Raw genomic sequence first — 22,916 nt, 5'->3', positions numbered from 1 at the left:
TGGAGGTGTAGTGTAATTTTGAAAGCAGGGTTGTATGGTCAAATGCTGATGATGTCTCTTTTGAATGACATAACTGTCCCAGGTGCATGCATGTATTTTTGTAAGGCACAATCCAAGATTACTTCTTTTTTTAACTTACATAACGATGTTGTAAACCAGGCCAAAGTGCTCCGGTGTACATGAGATAACAGTACCTGTGTTCACAAAAGCCAGTTATGTTTATTTTAGGCTCCTTGTTGTCTCAGAGAAAGAAGCTTTTGAAAATAATTTAACTAAAAGCTTTATGACTTGAATGGAAAAGGATGGGACCATAGTTCAGCTCGCTGCAGAACACTGCAGTTCATGTTGGTTAGAAATAGTCCTTCGTTTGCTACACCGTTTGTTATAAAAATTCATGTAATTTTTCACTAAATACTGTTTTTTTTTTTTTTTATTATTATATCTTTTTTACTTCTTAGTGCTACTGATCTCTCCTAGCCACTTTTATTGACCTCAGCTTTGGTTGCATATTGTTGCTGTGAACTGGCTTCCTGATAGGACAACAGATTTAATTTATTTGATATTTTAGTGTCTTGGTTTAGTGTATGCTAAAAGTATTCATGGTAAAGGTGAAATGAGTACACTTTCTGACGTTTGCTTGAATATAAAAAGACTCAAGTATATACAGAGGTACTTATTTTTAACTGAGAATACAAGAAAATACTTTGACTAAAGGATAAACCTAATGCACAGATTGCAGCCGCCATTGCCTGTTTTTAATTACTAGATTTGGCAATAAAATTATTATTAACTAGTATTTATATCCATCATATTACGCAGCACTTTATAAAGTCCTTAGTCATGTCACTAACTGTCCCTCAAACGGGCTTCCATTGCAATGTCCCTACCACAGTCATATGTCATTAACACAGGCTCAAGGTCAATTTTGGGGGGAAGCCAATTAATCTGTTTTTAGAAATAACATAATAATAATACATATATTCATGCTGTGATATTGTAAAACACCTTTTGAAAAAGGGGGAAAAAAATAACGTGTTCAGTCTGTATCTTTTCCTCATTTTTCATATGAAACTTTTGGGTTGGTTACAACTTTTTTGTTTCATTTAATTTTTAAGCTTATTTACACTAAAATCAGTATGCTGATTCTAAAAGTGCAGTTAGTTTTCTTCTATCACATCAGGTTTTTTCTCTACCGCTTATATTAAAGTGATTACTGTAGCATTGGATTTGTATAGGCTATTCATTCACACGTAAGACAGTGTAGTCAGAGGTTGTGTGCTGCTCTACGTAGTGAATAAGCAAATTTATTTTTCTACTTACACATGTATTTCCTTTCTTTCAGATCATGTCTGGCTCTGCTGTTTCTCGTTGTAAGCGCCTAAACAACCCTGATTAATTTTGTTATATCTGTGGCAGTTTCACCATTGCCAGTCAAATTTGTGGCGCAAGCCTATTTAGCATATTTCAAAGGTAAACTTGGTGATCAAGATAAGTCTTGGGCCCCATATAAGGTGTACAAACGATGTGTCTAGGGTTTACGGATGTGGACAAAGGAAACACGTGATAGGATCCCATTTGGTATACCTATGGTTTGGCGAGAATCATTTCAGTCACTGTTACTTTTGTATAGTGAAAACTTCAGGATATAACAAGAAAAATAAATGCAACATAGAGTATTCTAGTCTACCATCAGCTATACGCCCAGTGGCTCATTCAGATGAAAGCCCAGTGCCGGTTTTCGTTACACTATCCTCTCTTGAAGAACATGATTATGGTGATGAACTAGGTGACAACAATGATGAAGAATTTAAAATTGAAGAGGACTCTGTTCATAAGAGATTTGATCAGCATGAGTTGAGTGATTTGGCACATGATTTGGGTCTATCGAAGAAGGCGTTAGAACTTCTAGCATCAACACTGTGTGAGAAAAACCTATTTGAAGAAGGAACGAAGGTATCATACTTTCGAAGCAGAAAAATTGTAATTCTGCAGTACTTTAGAACTAACAGTGGCTTTATGTATTGCCATAGTATACCTGGTGTAATGGAGGAATTGGGAATTCAAATCTATACCTCAACTAAATGGCGACAATTCATCGTTAGCTCAAAGTGGAGATTAAAGTGCGTTCTCCTTTACAATGGTAATATATTTTGGTCAGTCCCAATTGGCCATTCAGTTTCTTTTTGTGAAGAATATACAGACATAAAGAGAGTCATTGAGTTGTTGCAATATCACCAACACAATTGAGTTATCTGTGTTGACCTTGAAATGGTATGCTTCCTCCTTGGTCAGCAACGTGGATACATCAAGTATCCCTGTTATCTGTGCATGTGGCACAGCAGAGCTTGTGAGAGGCATTGGGTGGAATGTAATTGGCCTCCAAGATCTGCCCTATAACCAGGTGATCCAAACATTGTACATGAGCCACTTGTTGATAGAAAGAATAATATATTCCCGCCTCTGCACATGAAACTGGCTCTGATGAAGCAGTTTGTTAAAGTTTTGCCAACTGAAGGAGACTGTTTCAACTACCTCATTTTGGCATTTCCTTGCCTGTCATTTGAAAAAATAAAGGCCGGTGTGTTTGAAGGTCCGAAGATTCGGCAGCCCATTAAAGATTAACGTTTCATCAGGACAATGTCAGAAGTCGAAAAGAATGCTTGGTTATCATTCAAAGCCATTGTCAAGGACTTTCTTTGAAACACACAAACAAATAATTACACAGAAAATGTCCAGAAACTCTTGAAAAACTACAAACTGCTTTGTTGCAATATGAGCATCAAGGTGCATTTTCTGCGTAGCCATCTTTTTAACTTCATGAAAAACCTAGGTGCAGTCGGTGATGAGCATGGTGAACGATTCCACCAAGATTTGAAGGTCATGGAAGGATGGTGTCAGGGTAGATGGGGGATGTACATATGATGGCTGACTATTGTTGGAGCATCCAGCGGGATTGTCCTAACACTAAACACTCCAGGAAAAGCTATAGGCGTAAATTTTTATCTTTAACCGCCTACCTCCATACCTCCAAAACCATTTTCAGATGTTTTACTGTAAAAAAAAAAAATCAGAGTAATAATAAGTCTCATGTATGAACAAAAGAAATTTAAAAAAACAGTGATAATTTCAAGTTATTATTTCATTATTTTTTATTGTATGTAAAATTTGTGTTTTTTGACAAAAATTTGAGGGTACCTTGTATCATAAAAACTGGATGTGATAGCAAAAATTTGGGGTCATTTCTGGATTCAGCACCCAAAAATAAGTAAAAAAAAACAAGTGTAAGATCTAACTTAACAAAAAAAATGCATTCCCCAGTGTTATCTTTTGTGAATGGTTGTTTGCCACCTTTAGATTTTGCTTTTTCCATAAATGTGTTCTCCACTTGTTTCCTAAGGCAAGAGTTTGTTGCACACTTTACATAAAGATAACACTGTCTACTGGTGTGACCTGTGTATAAACTAAGTTTTTTTTTTTTCTATTGGGATTTTGAGAGCAAAACATCTTGGTTTTTGCCCGAGTATATGTACAATATTTGCCTCCTCAGTGGTGGTTGTTTTTGTTGTATTTTTTTCAAGCACATGCTGGACAGCGTTCTGGTAATTAAAGTTGTCTTCATGCCCCCCCCCCCCCCCTTCTTCTAGCAGGCACAACTTTAGCCCTGCTCCATAATTATTAACTGTGCAAGCTTGTCCAGTTAGACACAACTACATTTTCACCTTTTACAGATACTTCCTGTTCTAGCTGTTCTTTCCTAAGAATGGAATCATATGGCTGGGAGCTGCAACAATCATAGATAAGCTATAGAAATCAAAATGCTGAGCAACACGCATTCAGAGCTAAACACTGCTGGGACTTTTTTCTCCAAAGGGTGTGCAGTACTAGACAGGCGCACACAGTGAAGTATTCAGGACCGGGCATGAAATTAAGTATTTTGGTAAATTTATTACATCAGGGGGAGCATTAGGTCCTGTCTGCAACAAAGCATACTAAGATACCTTACATTCATTAGAACATTACATCACTATTCATTTTGAGAACACCACAAGGCATGTGCTGCAACACATGTGCATAAAGGCTGCGTTACCCTGGAACATTGGTGTGCCATTCATTTTTAAGTGGTTTGTCATATGCTCAAGCTATAATTCAATCAGTTTCCTAAATGTTTAATGGAAGGTGTTACTTCTTAAGGCTTGGTCTGTCTAACTCTATTTCATAGCTTGGGGTAGAATCTATATAAAAACGTTCAAAGCAGATTTTAATCTGGTTGTCTTTTTTAAAACAATTCTCTGTACTCACATTTGAATATATGGGGGTTTCTATACATTTCTATATGTTCTGAAACAAAAAGAGCATTAAACTAGCTGTACCACTGTGCTTTCTGCTCAATTTTGTAAAACTTTGACTTGGAAACCAAGACTGGTGATTTACTTTAAAAAACCTGAATAATGCCAGCAGCTGTTTTCTGGCCACGCAAATCTCCTTTTGCTGTCAAATACATTTACATTTTATGTTGCCCAAAAGGTCAAAAGTGGTGATTTATAAAGAGAGGTGTTAGACAAAATGTTAATAAAGATTAATTTAACTGTTCGAATTAAATACCTTCCTAGAACTTTGCATCTTCATATTTGGCTCCATTCTTTTTTCATGTAGGGAAAATGGTTTTCTGTTCAAATGCAAGTTTGAAGAACTTACATGTTCATATACTGTGATGTCCTCTAATTTGATTTCCATGGCTGTCGCCAGGACTACATGAGCTGTACAAGTGTTGTGTTGTGATCCACTGTGACACCTCAGCACATATTCAGCTGGGAGCCTGTGATGTTAGCGGGGTTCTGTTACTCACACTGCGATGATGTCATTCAAGAGGCTTTACTCCAAAGCAAGAACTTATAAACCACCATAATTGTGGAGATTCTAATGGTTATTACAGTTTTATAAAAAATAATGTAGAAAAGCTGCAGTTTCACATAATTAACTTTTTTGTGATGTCATCTGGAGATCTAAGTGCACCTGCTGGAAAGACTTAACATCTGCCTGAAATGTTCTGGATGGAAACCGCACAAATGGTTTTGAAAATCAGTGAAATATATTTTTGTGTAATTTTTGTTTTAAAACTGTTCTGTTTACCCTTTACATCTTTAAAATTTAAAATGTATATTCCCCACATGCATTAAAGTCAGTCATTTTGTGGGTGGGACTTTTAGGCCTGCCAGAAGTAGCCAGCAAATGTTAAAGTTGAAAGTATATGTACAAAAATTTTGTAAAAGAGAAAAAAAAAACTGAAAATGTTTCCTTAAACCAGGTTTTTGCAACTAACTAATAAAGCACCTATTTCTATCTTTGCTGTTAAAGTGTAGTGGGTTTTCAATTCTTAAATAGAGTAGGGAAGGGTTAAGAGATTTCGCTTTGCCTTCTGTTGTAAAGATGCAACAGGAAGTGAGAAAATTTAGAAAATTGAGCCTACCAGTCTGACTTGTCATTATGATAATTCTAGAATGTAGGATTTACATGTTTTTTTTCTCAGTAGTAGTGGTCAACAGCTTTAATCGAGAGAGGGCAGATTCCCAATAAGAATAAGGTGTGCAATGCAAAATCTGAAAAGCTCTGATATTGAGCTTAGGGATATATAGAACTTTATTCCAGAGTTCCAGCACCTCTCTCTTTCAAGTGGCTCAGTGGTTAGCACTCTTGCCCTTGCAGCTCTAGGTCCCAGGAACTAATCCCGGAAAGGGCACTATCTGCATGGAGTTTGCAGGTTCTTTCTGTGTTTGTGTGGGTTTCCTCCGGGTACTCTGGTTTCCTCCCACATCCCAAAACATGCAGTTAGGTTAATTGGCTCAAAAAAAAAAAATCGACCTTAGACTACAATAATGACATATGACTATGGGAGGGACATTAGATTGTGAGCTCCTTTGAGGGACAGTTAGTGTCATGACTATATACTTTGTACAGCGCTGCGTAATATGATGGGGCTATATAAATACTGTGTAATAATAATAACCCTCAGTTGTCTTACCCAAAGGCATTTGATAAGTCATGTGTTAAGCAGCCTTCCATGCAGAGCCCTGGCATATTTTTAAAATCTTTGTATGAGAACAAATGTTTTCCATTCTTGAAAACACTCATTATAGCCCACTAGCAAACCACTACAATTCCATAATTTCATAATCCATGTAGGAGATGGTCAAGACTTTTGCATTACTTGCAGACATTGGACATGTTTGACCAACCCTACTGTGTCTTGTAATTCCCCTGTGACTTTTTGCATGGTTTTGTTGTGGGATTTATTATATGAGTGTAGTGATAGGCAAAGAGTAAATAAATGAATCCACTTATTTATCAACCAGAACCCCAGCGAATTGTTAAATCGTATTCCCTCCTATGTGTAGTCATCAATTTAGTCCAAGTACCCGCTATGCTTTAAATGTGTGTATGTTCACAGATAAATTCAATCGGTGAACCATGAAATGTTTTTCTGACCAATCTATCAAATAACTTGTGACATTGTTGAATTACTGTTCATTAACTTAGACATTGAGGGGGAAAAAAATAGATGCTGTGTTGCCATCGTCCCAAGAGTAAGACTTGTGAAACAGTGCAGTAATGTATTCTGGCGATCGTTTCCCTCAGCAATACCTAGTCTAGTGTTTAATAAATAAAATGGATCAAACAGTACAATTCAAGGCATTAGCTTTCAGTAAGTGCTCGTAGAGGCGCAGTGGTAATTGCTCTTATGCGTTACGATGGGTTGATTGTACTCAGTCTTTGATCATGTGTAACGTGATTTCATTTGCTTAACCAAACATTCCTGGAGCATGCCATTCAGCACTAAACCCTACTTTGTTTGGAGAAGGAACTAATAATTAGCTCTCTACCTATTTGGACACAGTTAATGTGTTGTACTGAAGGGCCTTATTTCATGCTCTTTATATAATCACTGTGCAGAGTAGCTGAAAGGTACTGTATAGTTAAGCATCCTACCTAATCCCTATGGAGTATAAATACCTACTTTGAGGAATACAGTAGTTATGTATGTAGCCAATATTTTCATTGTCAATACTATAGATCAGTAAAAACACTAGTTCATATCTGGAAGCTTAAACCTCATGTATGTGCTTTTTAAAGTATATTTTGATAAATGAGACCACCCTGAATTCCTGGGTGGTCTCCATATAAAATAAAATACGCTTCACATATGTCTGAAAACAATGAATTCAGAATCTTCTTAAAACTGTGTTTAACTGCAGATTGCCATATCTAAGTAAAATCCCATATTTTTTCAGTTGAGGCCTTCTAAGAGTATTGGTGTTTTTTGTGCAGCTTGGATCCATTAATATTTTTTTTATATAAAAGATGCTTTACATGTGCATCGTGTATTTTACTTGCTTATTTGAAAGTTACCTAAAATTAACTTTGTTTAGAATTTAATTCTTTATTCCTTTGTTTTGAGTTTTAGTGGATTCTACTTTTATTTTTCATTTCACTTTGTTGGAACCTAAAATTCAAAGTTTGAAAGGGAACCAGTATATCTATTTAAAACAGAATAAAATCTTAAAACTAAAACAAAGTGACTAGCAGGTCACAATTTCTCATTTGCACACGCCTGTCCTTGCTCAAGCAGGACAGCTGCCATCTTCACCTGATCTTCTTCCTGAATTAGGTCTTCGGTCATTTTGATTGGCCAAGCTGGGATGATGTACCTCCAGTTCATTTGGTTCTGGCAGCTCCACTGGAAATGCCTGGATACCCAGCACATCCCTGGCAGGGTACACTAAACTCATTAATGAAATTCTATGCAGCTTACTGTTTTTTGAAAAGAAGACAGCAAGCAGGTGGTTACCGTATATACTCGAGTACAAGTTGATCCGAGTATAAGCCAAGGTACTTATTTTTACCTTGGAAAACAGAAAAAATTGATTGCCCCTGATTCATCAATAAAATCCGCGCTCGCTAGAAGCGCAAAAGTACGCGCGGCCAGCGATCGCGGTTTACCGCGGTCCGGACTCGAGTGTGCTCGTACACGCGCCTCCTCACTGCCAGCCGGATTCCTGCCTTCATAATAATGAGCAATAGGGGCCGCGAATCTTTCCAATTAAGGCGATTAGATTTCAGCTGCGCGATCAAGGAGGATCTGTTAAGCTCAATGGTGCGATCATAGCAATTAATTAGCGCGCACCTGCTCTCTGTTCTGTGCTTATTTACAGTCCTTTACAGGTCAATTAGAATCTTTAATGCTTCATTTTTAATGCAAGCTCGCCAGTGTAAAGCTGCCGGAGATGCGCGGCTCCGGCCGCGAGCTTTTTCAGTTGCTGAATAGCGCGACGGCGTACGATTTCGGATCGCGAATACGAATGCGCGAGCGATCATCCGATTCTGCTTGATGAATCAGGGGCATTGACTTGAGTACAAGCTGAGGGTGGGAAATGATGCAGCTACTGGCAGGGAACTTTACAGTTCCAGAAAGAAAAACAGCAAAGCCATAATACAGTAAACAAATACCATAGTAAGAATTTAGTGCTTAGGTAGGTATACTACTTACTGTACCTAACCACTAAATTCTCGTTAACCTCCCCGACGGTATGATTCTGTCTGGAAAAAGTGGATGAAAGCTGTTCAAAGCGGTACTGCATTCAGCCACTGTAGTAGTGTCAGTGTAGTGCAGGCAGGGCTGTAGGGTCAGTAGTAGTAGTAATCTAATGTCATACAATGTTGTATGACAATCAGATTGCACTGTAACTGTAATTACTACCTTTCGCACTTTTGAATTTGGCGTGTAGCCGCCGTAACTCCAGCGTATCCCCACCATCTTTCCAGCTTTTGCGACCAGCGTATTTCCGCCACAGCCTGGTGACATTTTCATCAGGGGACAGAAACCGCTGGACACGTCTGTTGGATCGGTCAGAGGATGCTGCGGGTGTGCAGCGACAAGGTAGGAGGCCTTGTTCAGCAGGGTTTGCTGAGGCAGTAGCAGGAATCGGCTGACAGAGGGTGCCTTTCTTGAGGGACCCACGCACCTGACTGGAGTATAAGCCGAGGGTTACTTTTTCAGCACATTTTGGGTGCTAAAAAAGTCGGCTTATACTCGGGTATATAGGTAAATATGTTTAGTTGCAGAAGGTACATCTCCTGTTACTTTCTGCAATAAAGACCTGCCTTCTCGTTTCATAGCTGAAGCTCTGCTTCAAGGCAAAATATGAGGTTCACCTAATGTCATACCCCCTTCATAGCTGACACATACATTATTATATGCCCCCACGACTCTGTTTGCCAAAAAGTTTGCATTGAAAAAGCTATTCTCCTCATACGAAAGAACCAGATATTTTGAAGGGGTGTGCAGCAGCCTTAAAAAGGCAGTGGGTAAGCAGCAGAAGGATTGATTTAGAGATTATATGCGCTGGTTCTGTCCTCACACTACTTAGGGCTGCACAGATAATGAATAGCCAATACAGTCATATTCAAACAGTAACAGTCCTGAGCCAGGAAAGAAACAATGAAAGTCATCAAAGTGAAGAAAAAGTGAACCTGTGGTTTGCCCACAATTTAGCAACCTTATGAAATTGTTAAAATTGAAATTGATTTCTACCACCAATACTTTTGCTTCCTCGCTGTTGGTAGAACCCTGACACTTACACACACTTTTTATGTTTGGTATTCTCACCAATTAGAACACAAGAATAAGTGTCCAGATTGGAGTATAGGTTGCATGCATTATAGTTAATTTTGTTGCTTTGTGATTGAGAGGGCTGCTTTCTGCTAGTTTTAGTGGTCCCTACTGTTTTCCGACCTTTTTAAATCCACTTTTTAAAAGCAAGGGACAGGCCAGGAGAGTTTGCATCAGTGTCTGAGCGCATACCAATACAATGCAGAGTGAGGATCTGCTGTAGTGTGGTCAAGTGAAAATTAGATTTTCAATGGGTACTAGAAGGAGGGGTTAGAAAAAAAAAAGGTTTTAGTTTTCTTTAAACTACTCCTGTCTATCTAATTATAGTTTGATCATTTATTTTTGGAAAACATTAAAAATGGTGTCTAAAAACTGTGTTTCCTATGTTTTGCAGAATCCCGTCCTCTGTCAGTTCCGGCAAAAGTGGTACAAACCTCCAAAGTGGTTAGCAAGACACCAGAAGAGAGGATGAAGGAATTAATGGGAATTGTATGGAATGCTGTAAAGCGCCTTACACTTCAGGTAATAATAATGATGTTGAAAGGTCGGTGCAGGCAAAGTTGTATATTAATTGTAGGTCTCAAATGGAAATGAATCTGAAGAACCTTGCTCTGTTTTTTTTTTTTTTTTTCAATGTTCTTTAGCTACCTTTGGGCATCCTGCTCCTCCTGATGCATTCTCAAAATTATATTTAATTATATGCTATTAACAAAATTCTACCAGTTTTTCAGCTAAACACCACACCTTTCTAAGTGAAAACCACTTTCCTTTGTGAGAACATGGATCAAATATCAGGATAAATGTAGCATTTGAGCATTTCTTCTTCATCACATGTGCTTTATCAATGGCGGGTTTGATAAATTGGAAAATGTATGTATGTAAATATTGCATCCCGTCCATCTCTCTGTTTGAACATCGGTATGCTTTGCTTTTTACATTCAGTAATTAGATGGTGCTGAATTTCATGGGTAGATGGCTGTGCTCAAACTCAAGGAAGGGTTAAAGGGAGTGTAACCTCATGTTGAGTGTGACCACAGCACTGAAATGTCTGAATTGACCTTCTGCACACTGCTATATACTATTGCTATACAACTTTTACATATAAACAGTTTCTTGGTTTTTCTCTATTGCAATCTATGTTCTAGCCAACCAACTGTATCAAAAGTGATCCCTCTTTGGCCAGTCCCTACTTTGATATATGCCAATCACTGTCCTTGCTTTCATTGGTTTGGGGGGTTATGCATTGAGTCTAATACTATTAATGATGACTATTGCCTGGGGGACTCCTTTACATTGGAACTGGCATATTCACAGTGTTCTCCCCCAGCTCTTTTTAGCCAGGTGCACCACTCAGCACTTTTCAGCAACCACACTGCTGCTTTTGGGTGGTTACTGAAGCGCTTGAAGAAAGGTTTGGGTTAATCTTAGCAGTATGTTAGCACATATTTGCACCATACAAATTTATTTGAATTTATTATTGTTCCTTAGAAAAGTTGTACATGATCAGAAAGCAGAATTTTCAGGAATCTGGAATAGAAAAGCTATTTGCTTCATTGCAGAGTGGTAACCAAAAGCTGTACATAATGATCTGGAAATTTTTTTAGGCAGGTTATAATTCCAGTGATCAGTAGAACATATCTGATGGAAACATTTATCCATACTAGTGCTTTACAGCTACATATATGAGCAAACATTCTTGAAGTGGGATGTTCTTACTGGTACTACTAAACTAATTTTGGTTTGGAATCATGGCATGGCACCATGATTGAAATTCTTGCTGTAAATGAACTGTAAATTTAAAGATGTTTTTGTAAGCCACCGTGAAAATGATATAAAGCTCCTATGTTACAGGAGAACATTAAGGGCTCTATTCACAGGAAATATTATGTGCCTCTTTTTGCCCGCAAGTTAGCTGAAGCTGATTCTTTAACTATACCGATATTCACAAGAAACTTGGCTGCGATTAACAGTTCGTGTTTTTTTTTAGAGAAAAACAAGATGAAACTCTGATCATGATATACCGTCTTGCTGCTATGATTTAAACAGCCCAATCTTTTCTCCTAATCTGCACAAACTATTTTATGGTTATTACACACAGCCAAATAGCATACTCATAACAGATTTCAATCTCTCAAATAAAGTAAAGTGAAATGGAACTCTTTGCTTTTTTAATTTAGGTTTTTGTAGAGTAAGGAAGATTACACCCTATATTAAGTTTTTATTACTATCTGTGTCCCCAGGAAGGGACACAAACAACAAGATAAAGGTAAGGAGAAATCTTTTGACACCTGTTTCAGAGACACCTGTTAAGTAGGAGAACTTCCTTTACTTTGGTAGCTTTTTTTCTATTATCCTATCTTGTCCCTTAGGTGGGATGTAAAGGAAAATTTTGCCAATAGTACACAGACTGCAAAAAAAGATTTATAACCTGTCGGAGGTTTTAATACTTCCCTTCTCTCTTCAAAACAAAAAATAAAAGCTACTGAGTTTTATGATTTTATTTTTGTGTTCTCATGGCCTTTTAACTGGATTCCATGGGTGATGTATACATACAAAAGGCTATATGTGTAAAATAAAAAAAGAGGTTGCTGGAGAGAAGCTACATATGAAAAGATGGCTAAGCCTGTTTTTGGTTTAGTTTATTTTAATTTCTACCTGGTCAATACCAGGTTCAGAAACAAATTAGTAAAATGATGAAAGTCTGAAATAACTTTAAAATAGGATACATATTTAAATGAAATGAATATGTGGGAGATATATATATACTCTCATAGCATAGCAAGTTGCAGATGGTTGATTAGAATGGTGGGACCATAGATGGTAAAAGAAATTTAGTGTCTTCTTGAAATCAAAAACATGGTACAAAAATATTCAGTCTTTAAAATAAGGATCCTAATTCAGTAGTAGGAATGTATGGGAAGGTAGGTGATCAGCACCAGAAGCTCCATGAAACTAAGTTCACACAGGATGCTTTTTAACTTTGTTTTTACAAAGAAAGGATTGTTTACTCTCATTGCCTGGAGCTTACATAGACAGTTTTACTAATTAGCAAAGTTTATGTGTAAAACAAACAAAACACCAGTCAGTTAATTCAAAGCTGTGGTTGCCAGTTCATATCCTTGCTTACTCTTTTAGGAGCAAGTGTCTATAGCGGCAGTGAGTCCCCAGCATTCCTTTCATCCTACTTTATGACACAAAAAACATGTACTGCTCCTTTATGTTGCAGCTTTTAGTTTACTTGTCCTAGTTACTTACAGTGAAATCTCAGTAATTTTCCCTTTATGCTTTTCTAGAAATACAGTAACACTAGAACAAAAGGTGTGTTCAACACATTTCCTTTTATGCTGCAATAGGGTTCTCTCTCTCAGGCTTAGGCCCTGTACAGGCATCAGATTTTTGTTATTTTTTTTCCAGGGATAAAACAAATGAACAAGCTTTGTACACATCACTATACTTTTATTTGGGGGTGGGGGATGACTGATACCCTGCTGTGCTCACCTGTATAGAAAAGGACTGCAATTGTACCCACAAAATTGATGTTCATTAAGCCAACATGATGGAATGATGAATGAGTTAGGGGTTTTACTGTACACAAGCTAGATTTTTGCTGACATTTCTTCTCATGTGACATTCATCTAGGATGTGTACGTAGCTTTGATCCAGCACACCCTCTCTAACCCTCCTACCAAATCCTGTAAAACCCTTCTCCTACCCTGTTACCTCTCCATAACTACAGCCCCCTCCTGCAGACATAGTGTAAAACCAACACCTCTAGTGTGAGGGACAAAAAATGCTAAGCCTGAAGATATATCTAATGGAGGAAGCTTCTTTTAGTTTGGGAAACAAGAACTTCTGCAGTGGGGGGGTTCTTGCTTAGGGAGCCATAGGGTGATTTTTATTATTTTTTTTATTGAAATTACTCTTTAGGCTTGTGTTTGTTGTATGGCATGATGGCAAGGAAGTAGCAGTAACACTAAAGTGATTCTGCTGTTTTCTATTCTATTACATGAATGAAAATCACATTTCTGAATCAATGGCCAAATGGTGCATAAGAAGAAAATTACACTAAAAATGACCAATGAAAATATTTGCTTCTGCCATGATTTGTCATCTGCTCATGGTTACTGCTTGTGCCCTCATCTGAACATAGTTGGTTACAGATGATGCTTCCTAACAGATGGGCAGCAGTACTATCTGGAATGCTTGCTTCATCTCTGAACAGGATGTTTTGACTCATTAAACGCTGAAATATCAAGTGAAACCATCTCCTAAACCCATACAGCCTTGTCTAGCAGACAGCGTTGAAATAGAAAACACATCATTTAGCAAAAAGTGATTTACCTGTGTAGTTGTTCAGGCGTTGTATACACTACTTATATAACAAAGTTAATGTTCCATAGCTGAGCCTGTAGCAAACAATGAAACCATGTTTTGGGGTTATTGTCATCCAGTCTAGCTGTAACACACACATTTAGGTCCACTCATGGAGAATCTCCCACCGCCTCCTCTTTCCCCAAAATGCTTAAGTTAGAAACAAGACCCTTTAGACCAAATGTGGCTGCAGCCTTCATTTTACAACATATTTGCATTGCTAAATCACTAAAAAACAAAACTGAATTCAAATTACTAAAATATTATATTTTGTAACATGTTTATGAAATTTAAAAAATATTATTACATAAAATCTACACCTGGTGATCCTGATATGAACGGTGTTCCTTGTGTAACATTCCTTATTTTATAGGGTGACGTCATCTCCCAATTTCATTTTTATGCTGTCGCCCAGTTGCACACCAATGCCAAAAAACACTGCATCAGTCACTTATTTTGGTCACATTTATCGCATTATTAATATCTGTAGTTAGTGACCAGGTTATTTGTTCATTCCTATTTTGCTCACAATTACCATTAACCTAAAAAGAAGAAATATCTAATTTTTTTAAAATGTACTGAACAGGGAATAAAGGAAAGTTCTTAAATTATTTATACGATGTGTGCTTCTGTAGTAAGGGGGATCCCTTCTCCCTTTAGCTATTTGTCATCATCTAACCAAGATCTTTGTGTTCAGGTAAAATTTATCAGCCAGCAATTCTTACAATTAATTCTGAAAAGAATTGAGACAACAGTCCCCTAAATCCCTCCACCAGTTCAGACTTTTTCATGAGCTTTGTGACATTATTACAGCGTTTAAAAGAAAAAAAATAGTTGCATACATAAAGCACACTTATTCCAGTCTTTCTCAATCTTAAAAGGCGTAAAATGGGGACATCCCTGTAATACCAGCCTCAAATTGCTTATTGCTCACGGAACCCCGTGCAGCATCTGTAGGAACCTTAGGGTTTCACAAAACCGTGGTTGGGAAACACTGCCCTATACATACACACATATACGTTCAATTTTTTTTTATTACTAAATAGAAAATGTTTCAAATTAGATATACTATTTATTTAATTCTGTTAGTGTGACTTTTTGTGCATCCTACTTTTTTCATTCAAGTAATTATTTAACCTTCCTGAAACCTGTAAAATGTTAGAATGACATAGCCTGCTTCTGCAAATGTAGTCAGGATGGTAACATGACATTCTTCATCGCTTCATCATTAGCAATTGATATTTTTCATATGCAGCACTTGACATAACAGGAATTAAAATAGGAGGTGATTCTATTTCAAGAATTTGCAATAATTCCTCTTCTTTAACACATAAATGTGTCCAATATTGGCCAGAGAACACGTTGCTACCAAAACTGTAACAAGATCCTTGAAACAGAGACGGCGTTGCCATGGAAAAATGAAGTAACGTTCGCTACAGCTGTGATGCATTAATGACTAGGATTTTTTTTTTAATCATTTGTGTTTGGTGTGGCTCAGCGGGTCCCGACCAGATGGTTTCCATGAACAAGATGTGACCCCCAGCTCCAGGACTCCTTGCTATTAACTTATTTCTGCTTCTACTTCCTTTCATTTAGCAGTGTCACATCTTTATGCTAATACGCAGCTTAAAAGTGACCTGTCCTTTTGTCAGGTTTGTATGAAGCTTTGTAGTAGAAAGAAGGTTGACTGGCAAAAAGGAATGAAAGTATTAAGAGGGAATACTGATATAGAACAGAGACTGTAGTCCTAAAATGGATAACTTAGACCTAACTCGAATCAATTTTTTTTCTTCTCTGAATAACACAAACATATGTGAACATGTGCATAAATAGCATTTCAGCAATATCTAAAAGACCATATGCATCCCAGTGTTTCAAGAGTTTTTACATGCTTCAATCAAATTGTCAAGTAGAGCAACATTTTTGATCATATTGTGATGGCAAGTTTCTGTGAATATAGGTTGCTTGGCTAAGTTGTACTCAATGATTCAGACAATGGAAATGACACTTATGAAGAATATGCATTAAATTGTTCATCAATTGTCCAAAAACCTAGGATTATATAGGCTCTAAGGTTGCCTTTTGATGTTGAGTTTGTCACATGTTACATTAACAATCACACAGGCAGATAGAAAGAAAGTGAAAATAACATTTCACTTTGCGACTGTGGGTGGTCTACTCAAAGCTTGTTGGACATGGTTTAAGGTAAACAGTTTCTATTTTTAATGACTGTAATTTAATCACTAGGAAGGTGTTAGTGACAAATATGTTTAGATATCCTGCTAATTGGTACCATGTTTTACAATTACGGCTGTAAACTATCTGAGATCTATTAGGATAGTTCTTGTTCAGATGAAACGTATGATGAAAAGTATGTTTTGCTGATTTAGATGATAATAATAATATATAATGCAAAAGTACAATTTGCCACTTGTAATTACCAAGGTTATCTGTCTGGTAGACAAATAACTTTTTTTAAATTAGGTCTGAAACAAAGCTTACTAAACTTGATTGTCATTAGTGTCTCACAGATTTTCACTTTAATTACAAATTTAAGATTCCTCAGAATGCAAACTTTGATCAATATTCAATTTTGCATTAATGCCATGGTTTTAGCTAGAAGTAATGGCATCCTACATGCTAATCATTTTATGGACCTCCCTCTCAGTGGGAATCCCAGCATTAATACCTATCCTATTTTTTAATTATTCTGAGAACTATCATAATGGAAGTTTTACAGAGATTCCTGAATTTTAAATATATTGTAAGTGCATTTACTTCCTATGAAAATGGTTGATTTTGTTCAACCTATTTGAACAGGCAAACACTGGATCTTTATTTAAACAACCTACAGATTAAGGTGATATACTAGCTTTAAACACAAAGACAGTTTGTCAACAAAATATCAATACATTAAATGTATACTGTAGAAAAAGGTAAGTTGTCTTCAAAAGCTGTTATAATCCCTTTTGCAGTTCTTATTTGACTATACAGTGGAAAGATCTATGCCACCATGCCATTCTTTTCAACAAAATTATTGATTTTTTTTTAACTAAGTTGGCATACTTTTTTAAAATACCTTGCTAGACTCAACCATTATTCTGAGTGCCTTAGAGAGCTTTTTTCTGACTTTTACATGAGAGTACCACGCACATCAGTAGCAAAAAGAATGCCAGACACTAAATAACCGAGGTTTAACTAGATACTACTGGGTAGGGCCTAAACATTTATACCTAATATAAACACCTGATTATGATTTTTTGAGTTTTAAGTGGAAGTAAAAATAGGGGTGTACCCAATTTTTTTAACGGCTAATACACCGTGTACATTTTTTCAAATATATTATCAATCAAATCATAATCTATCAAATATATACCTTCCTCTTTCAGCACAATTTGAATAAAGACCCGATGTTTGCTATTTTTAGTTTTGAAAAAAATCTACTCTTTCTATAGTGTGTAATTAATACTTCATATGTGTTTACATTAAAAGTATCAACTACTATTTGCCAGATGTTATTGGTTCTGGGAGATATCCCCATCCAGTACTGACATCCTGTGCTGGTGATTACTAGAGAAATTGTATAGACTTCTAACAGAGGCATTGTTGGTTAAATGTCCAGCTTATTGCACACAATACCGCAACAGCTTGTGTTTACAGGTTAAATTGGTTGCAAATCGCAAATGTATTCTTCTCCCTAAAAAAAAAAAGTTTATTTTAAGCATGCTTTCCTGGGCCACAAACTTTCAATAATCTCCACAGATCAGACAAGTCTATTTAATTATTAGGGGAAATAAAAAATCACTATGTGTGGATCTCCTTTTGGAGCAATGCTAACATTGTCATACAATAAGCCACCTGTTGAAGTTAAAGACCGTTAGTTGAAGCATAATAACTTGTCTGTAATGTCTATCTAATATAATATAATAATCTCCTATTGACCTAAAAAAGTCCCTCAAATACACTCTTGGTTCAGCGGATTTATGAATTTGTTTGCATATGAATATGACTTAGAATCTGGATACATATTTAGAATAGCAGTCTCACCTACAATTTTTTGTGATAACTTTATACCATTAGGCAGCTTCTTCATTGTGCAGTCCTCCACCAGCAGTGTGACCTATAGAATTTTATATTTTGAGATCAAGTTAAGGCTTTTCCATCCCTCCTCTGGTGCAGATACTGTACTTAAAATTCCAGATGTTGCAAAAGGTAGTTAAAGCATGTCAATGTACCAGGTAAAATAGAAAAAAATGACAAGTGCTCAATTAACTGAAAGCAAGTGGTTCGCGTTGGAAGGTGTCATTCAAGTTCTATACACTACCATAGTCTCCGCATTCAGCTTTTCTGGTTACTGAATAGGACCTGTTTAGTTGGTGTCCAATTTACAAACTGAGTAGATGAATACATATAAAGTATATTGATGCATATTTCTTTAATCTACACAGAATTATGCAATAATAAAAGGTTATTATGTACAAGTTTGTGACAGGGCAACATTGTCACTGGAGTACTCTTGATCAAGAGTACTCTTGATCTGTTTATTAATCAACATGTAATCATATTTTATATAAGCGAAAATTAAAATGTGTATTGTTTGATTTTGGTTTATGTAAGTACAAGGCACAGCATATTCATGGGGACCCTTCCAGTCACCATGAAAATGACAGGTTTTCGTTTTATTCTTGAGCATGAGCAAGGTCAGATTGTATCAATTCTTTTTGTCCATGGGCTCTACAAGATGTTGTGCCAACAACATCAGCAGAGCAAATAGCTGCTGGAATTTGTAACATTGGGAGTAGCAATTGTTCATATTTTGAGACTCATTTTCATTCATTGGAGTTTGGTATGTCATTGGAGCTTTGGGTAAAAATGAGGCAGTTCGTGACTGTGGGACTGCAAGCAAAAAATAATATTAATTGAAATAATAATAATAATAAAATTATTTTAAAAAGATATCTAAAATATTTAGTTGATAGTACATGTCTAAGCATAATTGCAGTAACATTATTATTCCTTTACCTAATAAAGTATTTACACCTTACTTACCTTACTTCAAATAAAAAATGCTTCCAAGGAAACTGTACCGCTTTTGTTCATGTACATGTATACTGTAGATGAACAGTTCCCTTTCATTAAACATAACAGGGACGGCATAGCTCAACTTGACTCTGACCTGTTCCTAATGAACCAGAAAATGGTTGTGGATGTAAGAGGAACAAACCTTGAAACCTTTACACAGTGACTAATTCTAGCAGGGATTTTTAGAGAAATCTAAATGCGTTACATCTGGAACAATACATGGTCCAGGATAAATAAAGTCCGTCCTGCAACCTTGGATCAATAAACTACTTATCAAAGGCGTAATTAACTTCAACGCATGACTCAAATAGCACTAACACCAGATACAAACAGAGACTTTGTGAAACAATATATTTATTTTTCCAGAATTACACTATTTTCCTGCAATGAATTCTTGTCAGGTTTTCTAAGCAAAAACCCAGAGAACTGTTTAATTGGGGATGCATATGTAGGTTTTGTGTGCCAGGTTTATAACAAGGAATACTGTGCCGATTTTATAATTTTGGGGTGGTTGAAACCCTAGGGGGGATTGAATTTCATTCTGCCTCATTGCATGCTGTGCTGGGATGATCATATTCTATAATAGCTGCATTAAAAGACCTGCTGATGCAAAACTGATATATCTCTGCTGCTAGCGCCCACCCCCCTCTTTCCTGACACAGTTTTTGTGTTTTCAGTGCAATAAATTTGGTGACATTGGTTTGGCAATGGTGGTGTAACTATTTTAGAATCACACTAAATATAACAACCTAAGCTAAAACCCTAAAGACAAACTCTTACCCTTGGTAATTCTGTTATCCCATAGAATTACACACTGAAATCCTTCATTCCTACACCTAGAATGGCACCCAGCATTATTCAAGTTTAATGACCATACCATTAAACCATAACCCCTACTTCTTAACCTAATCCTTAAATTCAAATCTTTTTTTTATTATTATTAATATTAATAATAATAATAAACAGGATTTATATAGCGCCAACATATTATGCAGTGCTGTACATTAAATAAGAGTTGCAAATGACAGACGAATACAGACAGTGACAAAGGAGGAGGTGAGGACCCTGCCCTATAAGCTTGCAATCTAAGATGAGATGCAGCAGAAGAGTAGTGGTGGGAAGGATGGATGAGTGTAGCTGCAGAGATCATAATAGATTGTAGAGGAGAGAGTCGGGTTAGTGGAATACCAGAGAGGAGGATGTTACAGTAGTCAAGACGAGAGATAAGAGAATGTACAAGGAGTTTGGGGCAGATTTTTGAAATGTTGCATATGTGAAAGTGGCAGGACCTGGTAATGTTCTGAATATAGGGAGTAAATGAGAGGGCAGAATCAAAGGTGACGCCAAGACAACTTGCCTGAGGGGAAGGACGAATAACAGTGGTATTAACAGTTAGAAATATGTCAGAGGGAGATTTGGAGTTTGAGGGGGGAAGATGATGAGTTCTGTTTTATCCAGGTTGAGTTTCAGGAATCCATCAGACATCCATGATGATATGGCTAACAGAGGCAGCATTAGACCTTATCTAGGACTGAAGGAGACAATTCAGGGGTGGACAGATAGATTTGAGTGTCATCAGCATATAGATGGTATTGTAAGCCAAAGGAGGATATGAGACTACCGAGAGAGGAGGTGTACAGAGAAAAGAGAACCGGTCAAAGGACTGACCCTTAGGGAACACCAACATGGAGGAGAGTGGGAGAGGAGGAATTACCAATGAAAGAAATTTGAAAGGAACGGTCAGACAGATAGGAAGCAAACCAAGAGAGAGCAGTGTCACAAATACCAATGGAGCGCATGATTTATATTAGAACGGGTTGATCAACAGTGTCAAAAGTGGAGGAAAGAAGTAGTAGGAGCAGGGAAAAATTGCCTTGAAACTTAGCTCTGATGAGGTCATTGGCCACTTTAGTAAGGGCTTTTCAGTGGAATGGGCAGCTCAAAATCCGGACAGGAGAGGGACAAGGAGAGAGTTGGTAATCGGTGAGTCTTTAGTAGAAAAGGCGTTCAAGAAGTTTGGGGACATGGGAAAAGGTAGGGAGGGGTCTAGTGAGGGTTTTTTTCAGGATAGGGAGAATTTTGGCATGTTTGAAAGCGGAGGGGTATTAACCAGTAGAAAGGGAGAGGTTGAATAGTTTGTTCGGGGCGGGGCCCATGGTGGAGGAATGGGCATGGAGTAGATCAGAGGGAATAGGGTCAAGCCGACAGGTAGTAGATGGGGACAATGAAAAAACAGAGGAGACTTCGTCCACAGTAACAGGGCTGAGGGAGGCCAGTGATGATTTACAGTTGGAAGGGCTGGCTATGGTTGGAGTGGCCCGGTGAGCATAGACACCGTGTACGATTTTTTCAATTTTCTCTCTAAAGTAGGTGGCTATGTCTTGGGCAGTGAAGGTTGTTGTGGGGGGAGCAGGTGTAGGGTTTAGGAGGGAGTTAATTGTTGAAAAGAGGTTGCGCGGGTTGGAACCTTGAGAGGAAATGACAGTGCTCGTTCAGAATATATCACTACTTCAATTTGCAATATCTGAGAACAGGTTGACTTGAAAAGGTATCAAAGGAGGTTTTTTTTTTATAGAGTAGTACTTTAGTGAGGTAGGTAAATACTTTCTGTTAAGCATGGCTTTGATTCAAGTTTAACATCTTCAATTTGACTGACTGCATTCAAGTTAAGAATATTCTGCATCTGACATTCTCAATTAGAAAGGGTTACTTATTAAATAAGTTATAATACATATTAGCATTAAGTCACAATATATCATCTTCTATTGTTTTCCCACCTTTCCATTTAGTTCCTTTCCTTAGTATTTTTATTTTTGTTCTTTTAATTTTTAGATGAAGGCTGTCATATAAATGTATAAAGGTAATGAGAAAGTTATTGTAGATAGCTAAAGTTTTGAACTGCAGAACATGTTGATTAACCCAGTTTCCAGCTAAGCCTTAAATCTTATGTTGTGGAAGGAAATATAAGCCACAATCTTATAGGAGATCTTAACCACAATTACAAGCCTAGAAACAAAGTTTAACATTCTTAACCTCAAAACATCTTTTCATCTTAGTCTCTTGATTCATCAGTGTTGCTTTCTCTTATTTGTGAACAGGCATTAGGCCTTAAATGAACACTACAATCTAAAGAAAAATTTCCATGTCTAAAAAGGCATACCCTAAAAAAATGTTGTCTTTTGTTTTTAACCAGTGTTTGATTCTGTCATTGCCTGCTTTTCAAGGACGTGAAAGGCAAAATTTTCTACCGGCTTTATGTCTGTGCTCTGTTTGACTTGCTTCCTGTTGGTTTTGTTATCACAGCATCAATACATGCATGCAATAATAAAAGGTGCATAATATATATTTGTATGCTTTAATGATATGAATATGTGTGTATGTGTGTTAATTTTTGTTTTTTCATTTTTTTTAAGTTTCATGAGATACGGACATGCTGTTATTTTAAGGCAACACCCCCTCCCGTCTCTAAAGTGTCCTGTGTTGTCAGACACTCAAAATATTTGAGGTCACTCCAGGTGTCATGTGACAGGGCAGATACTTAGGCTACATTCACACCTCAGATGATTATTGTCCAATTATCGCTTTAGGGCTAGTATTGAACGATAATCTGGCATTGTCCTTCACGAATGACGAGCAACAGACGACTGCAATACAAGTGAAGAGGAGAGAGCGCGCAGCAGGGTGCCTTTCGCACACTCTCCCCTCTCAATAGAGCTTAATGGCGCTGTATGTACAACGCTGTATGTACAACGCTCGTTCATTCACCTTCAGTCTACATACATGTGTATGTAGACTCTAA

At 37.1% G+C, this 22,916-nt stretch overlaps 1 protein-coding gene across 3 annotated transcripts in view; it reads left to right on the top strand.

Annotated features, from left to right (window-relative positions):
* Positions 1 to 22,916, top strand: part of VPS13B (vacuolar protein sorting 13 homolog B) — a 520,025-nt gene that overhangs the window by 217,315 nt on the left and 279,794 nt on the right. For all 3 annotated transcript variants that reach the window (XM_072410846.1, XM_072410847.1, XM_072410848.1), the window contains exon 22: positions 10,059 to 10,186. In XM_072410846.1, coding sequence (XP_072266947.1) covers positions 10,059 to 10,186 — 128 coding nt within the window. The remainder of the gene's footprint in view (positions 1 to 10,058; positions 10,187 to 22,916) is intronic.

The sequence above is a fragment of the Pyxicephalus adspersus genome, chromosome 5 (assembly GCF_032062135.1).
Source record: "Pyxicephalus adspersus chromosome 5, UCB_Pads_2.0, whole genome shotgun sequence".
In the NCBI taxonomy this organism is placed as follows: Eukaryota; Metazoa; Chordata; class Amphibia; order Anura; family Pyxicephalidae; genus Pyxicephalus; species Pyxicephalus adspersus.
This window is presented reverse-complemented; position numbering and strand designations above follow the sequence as displayed.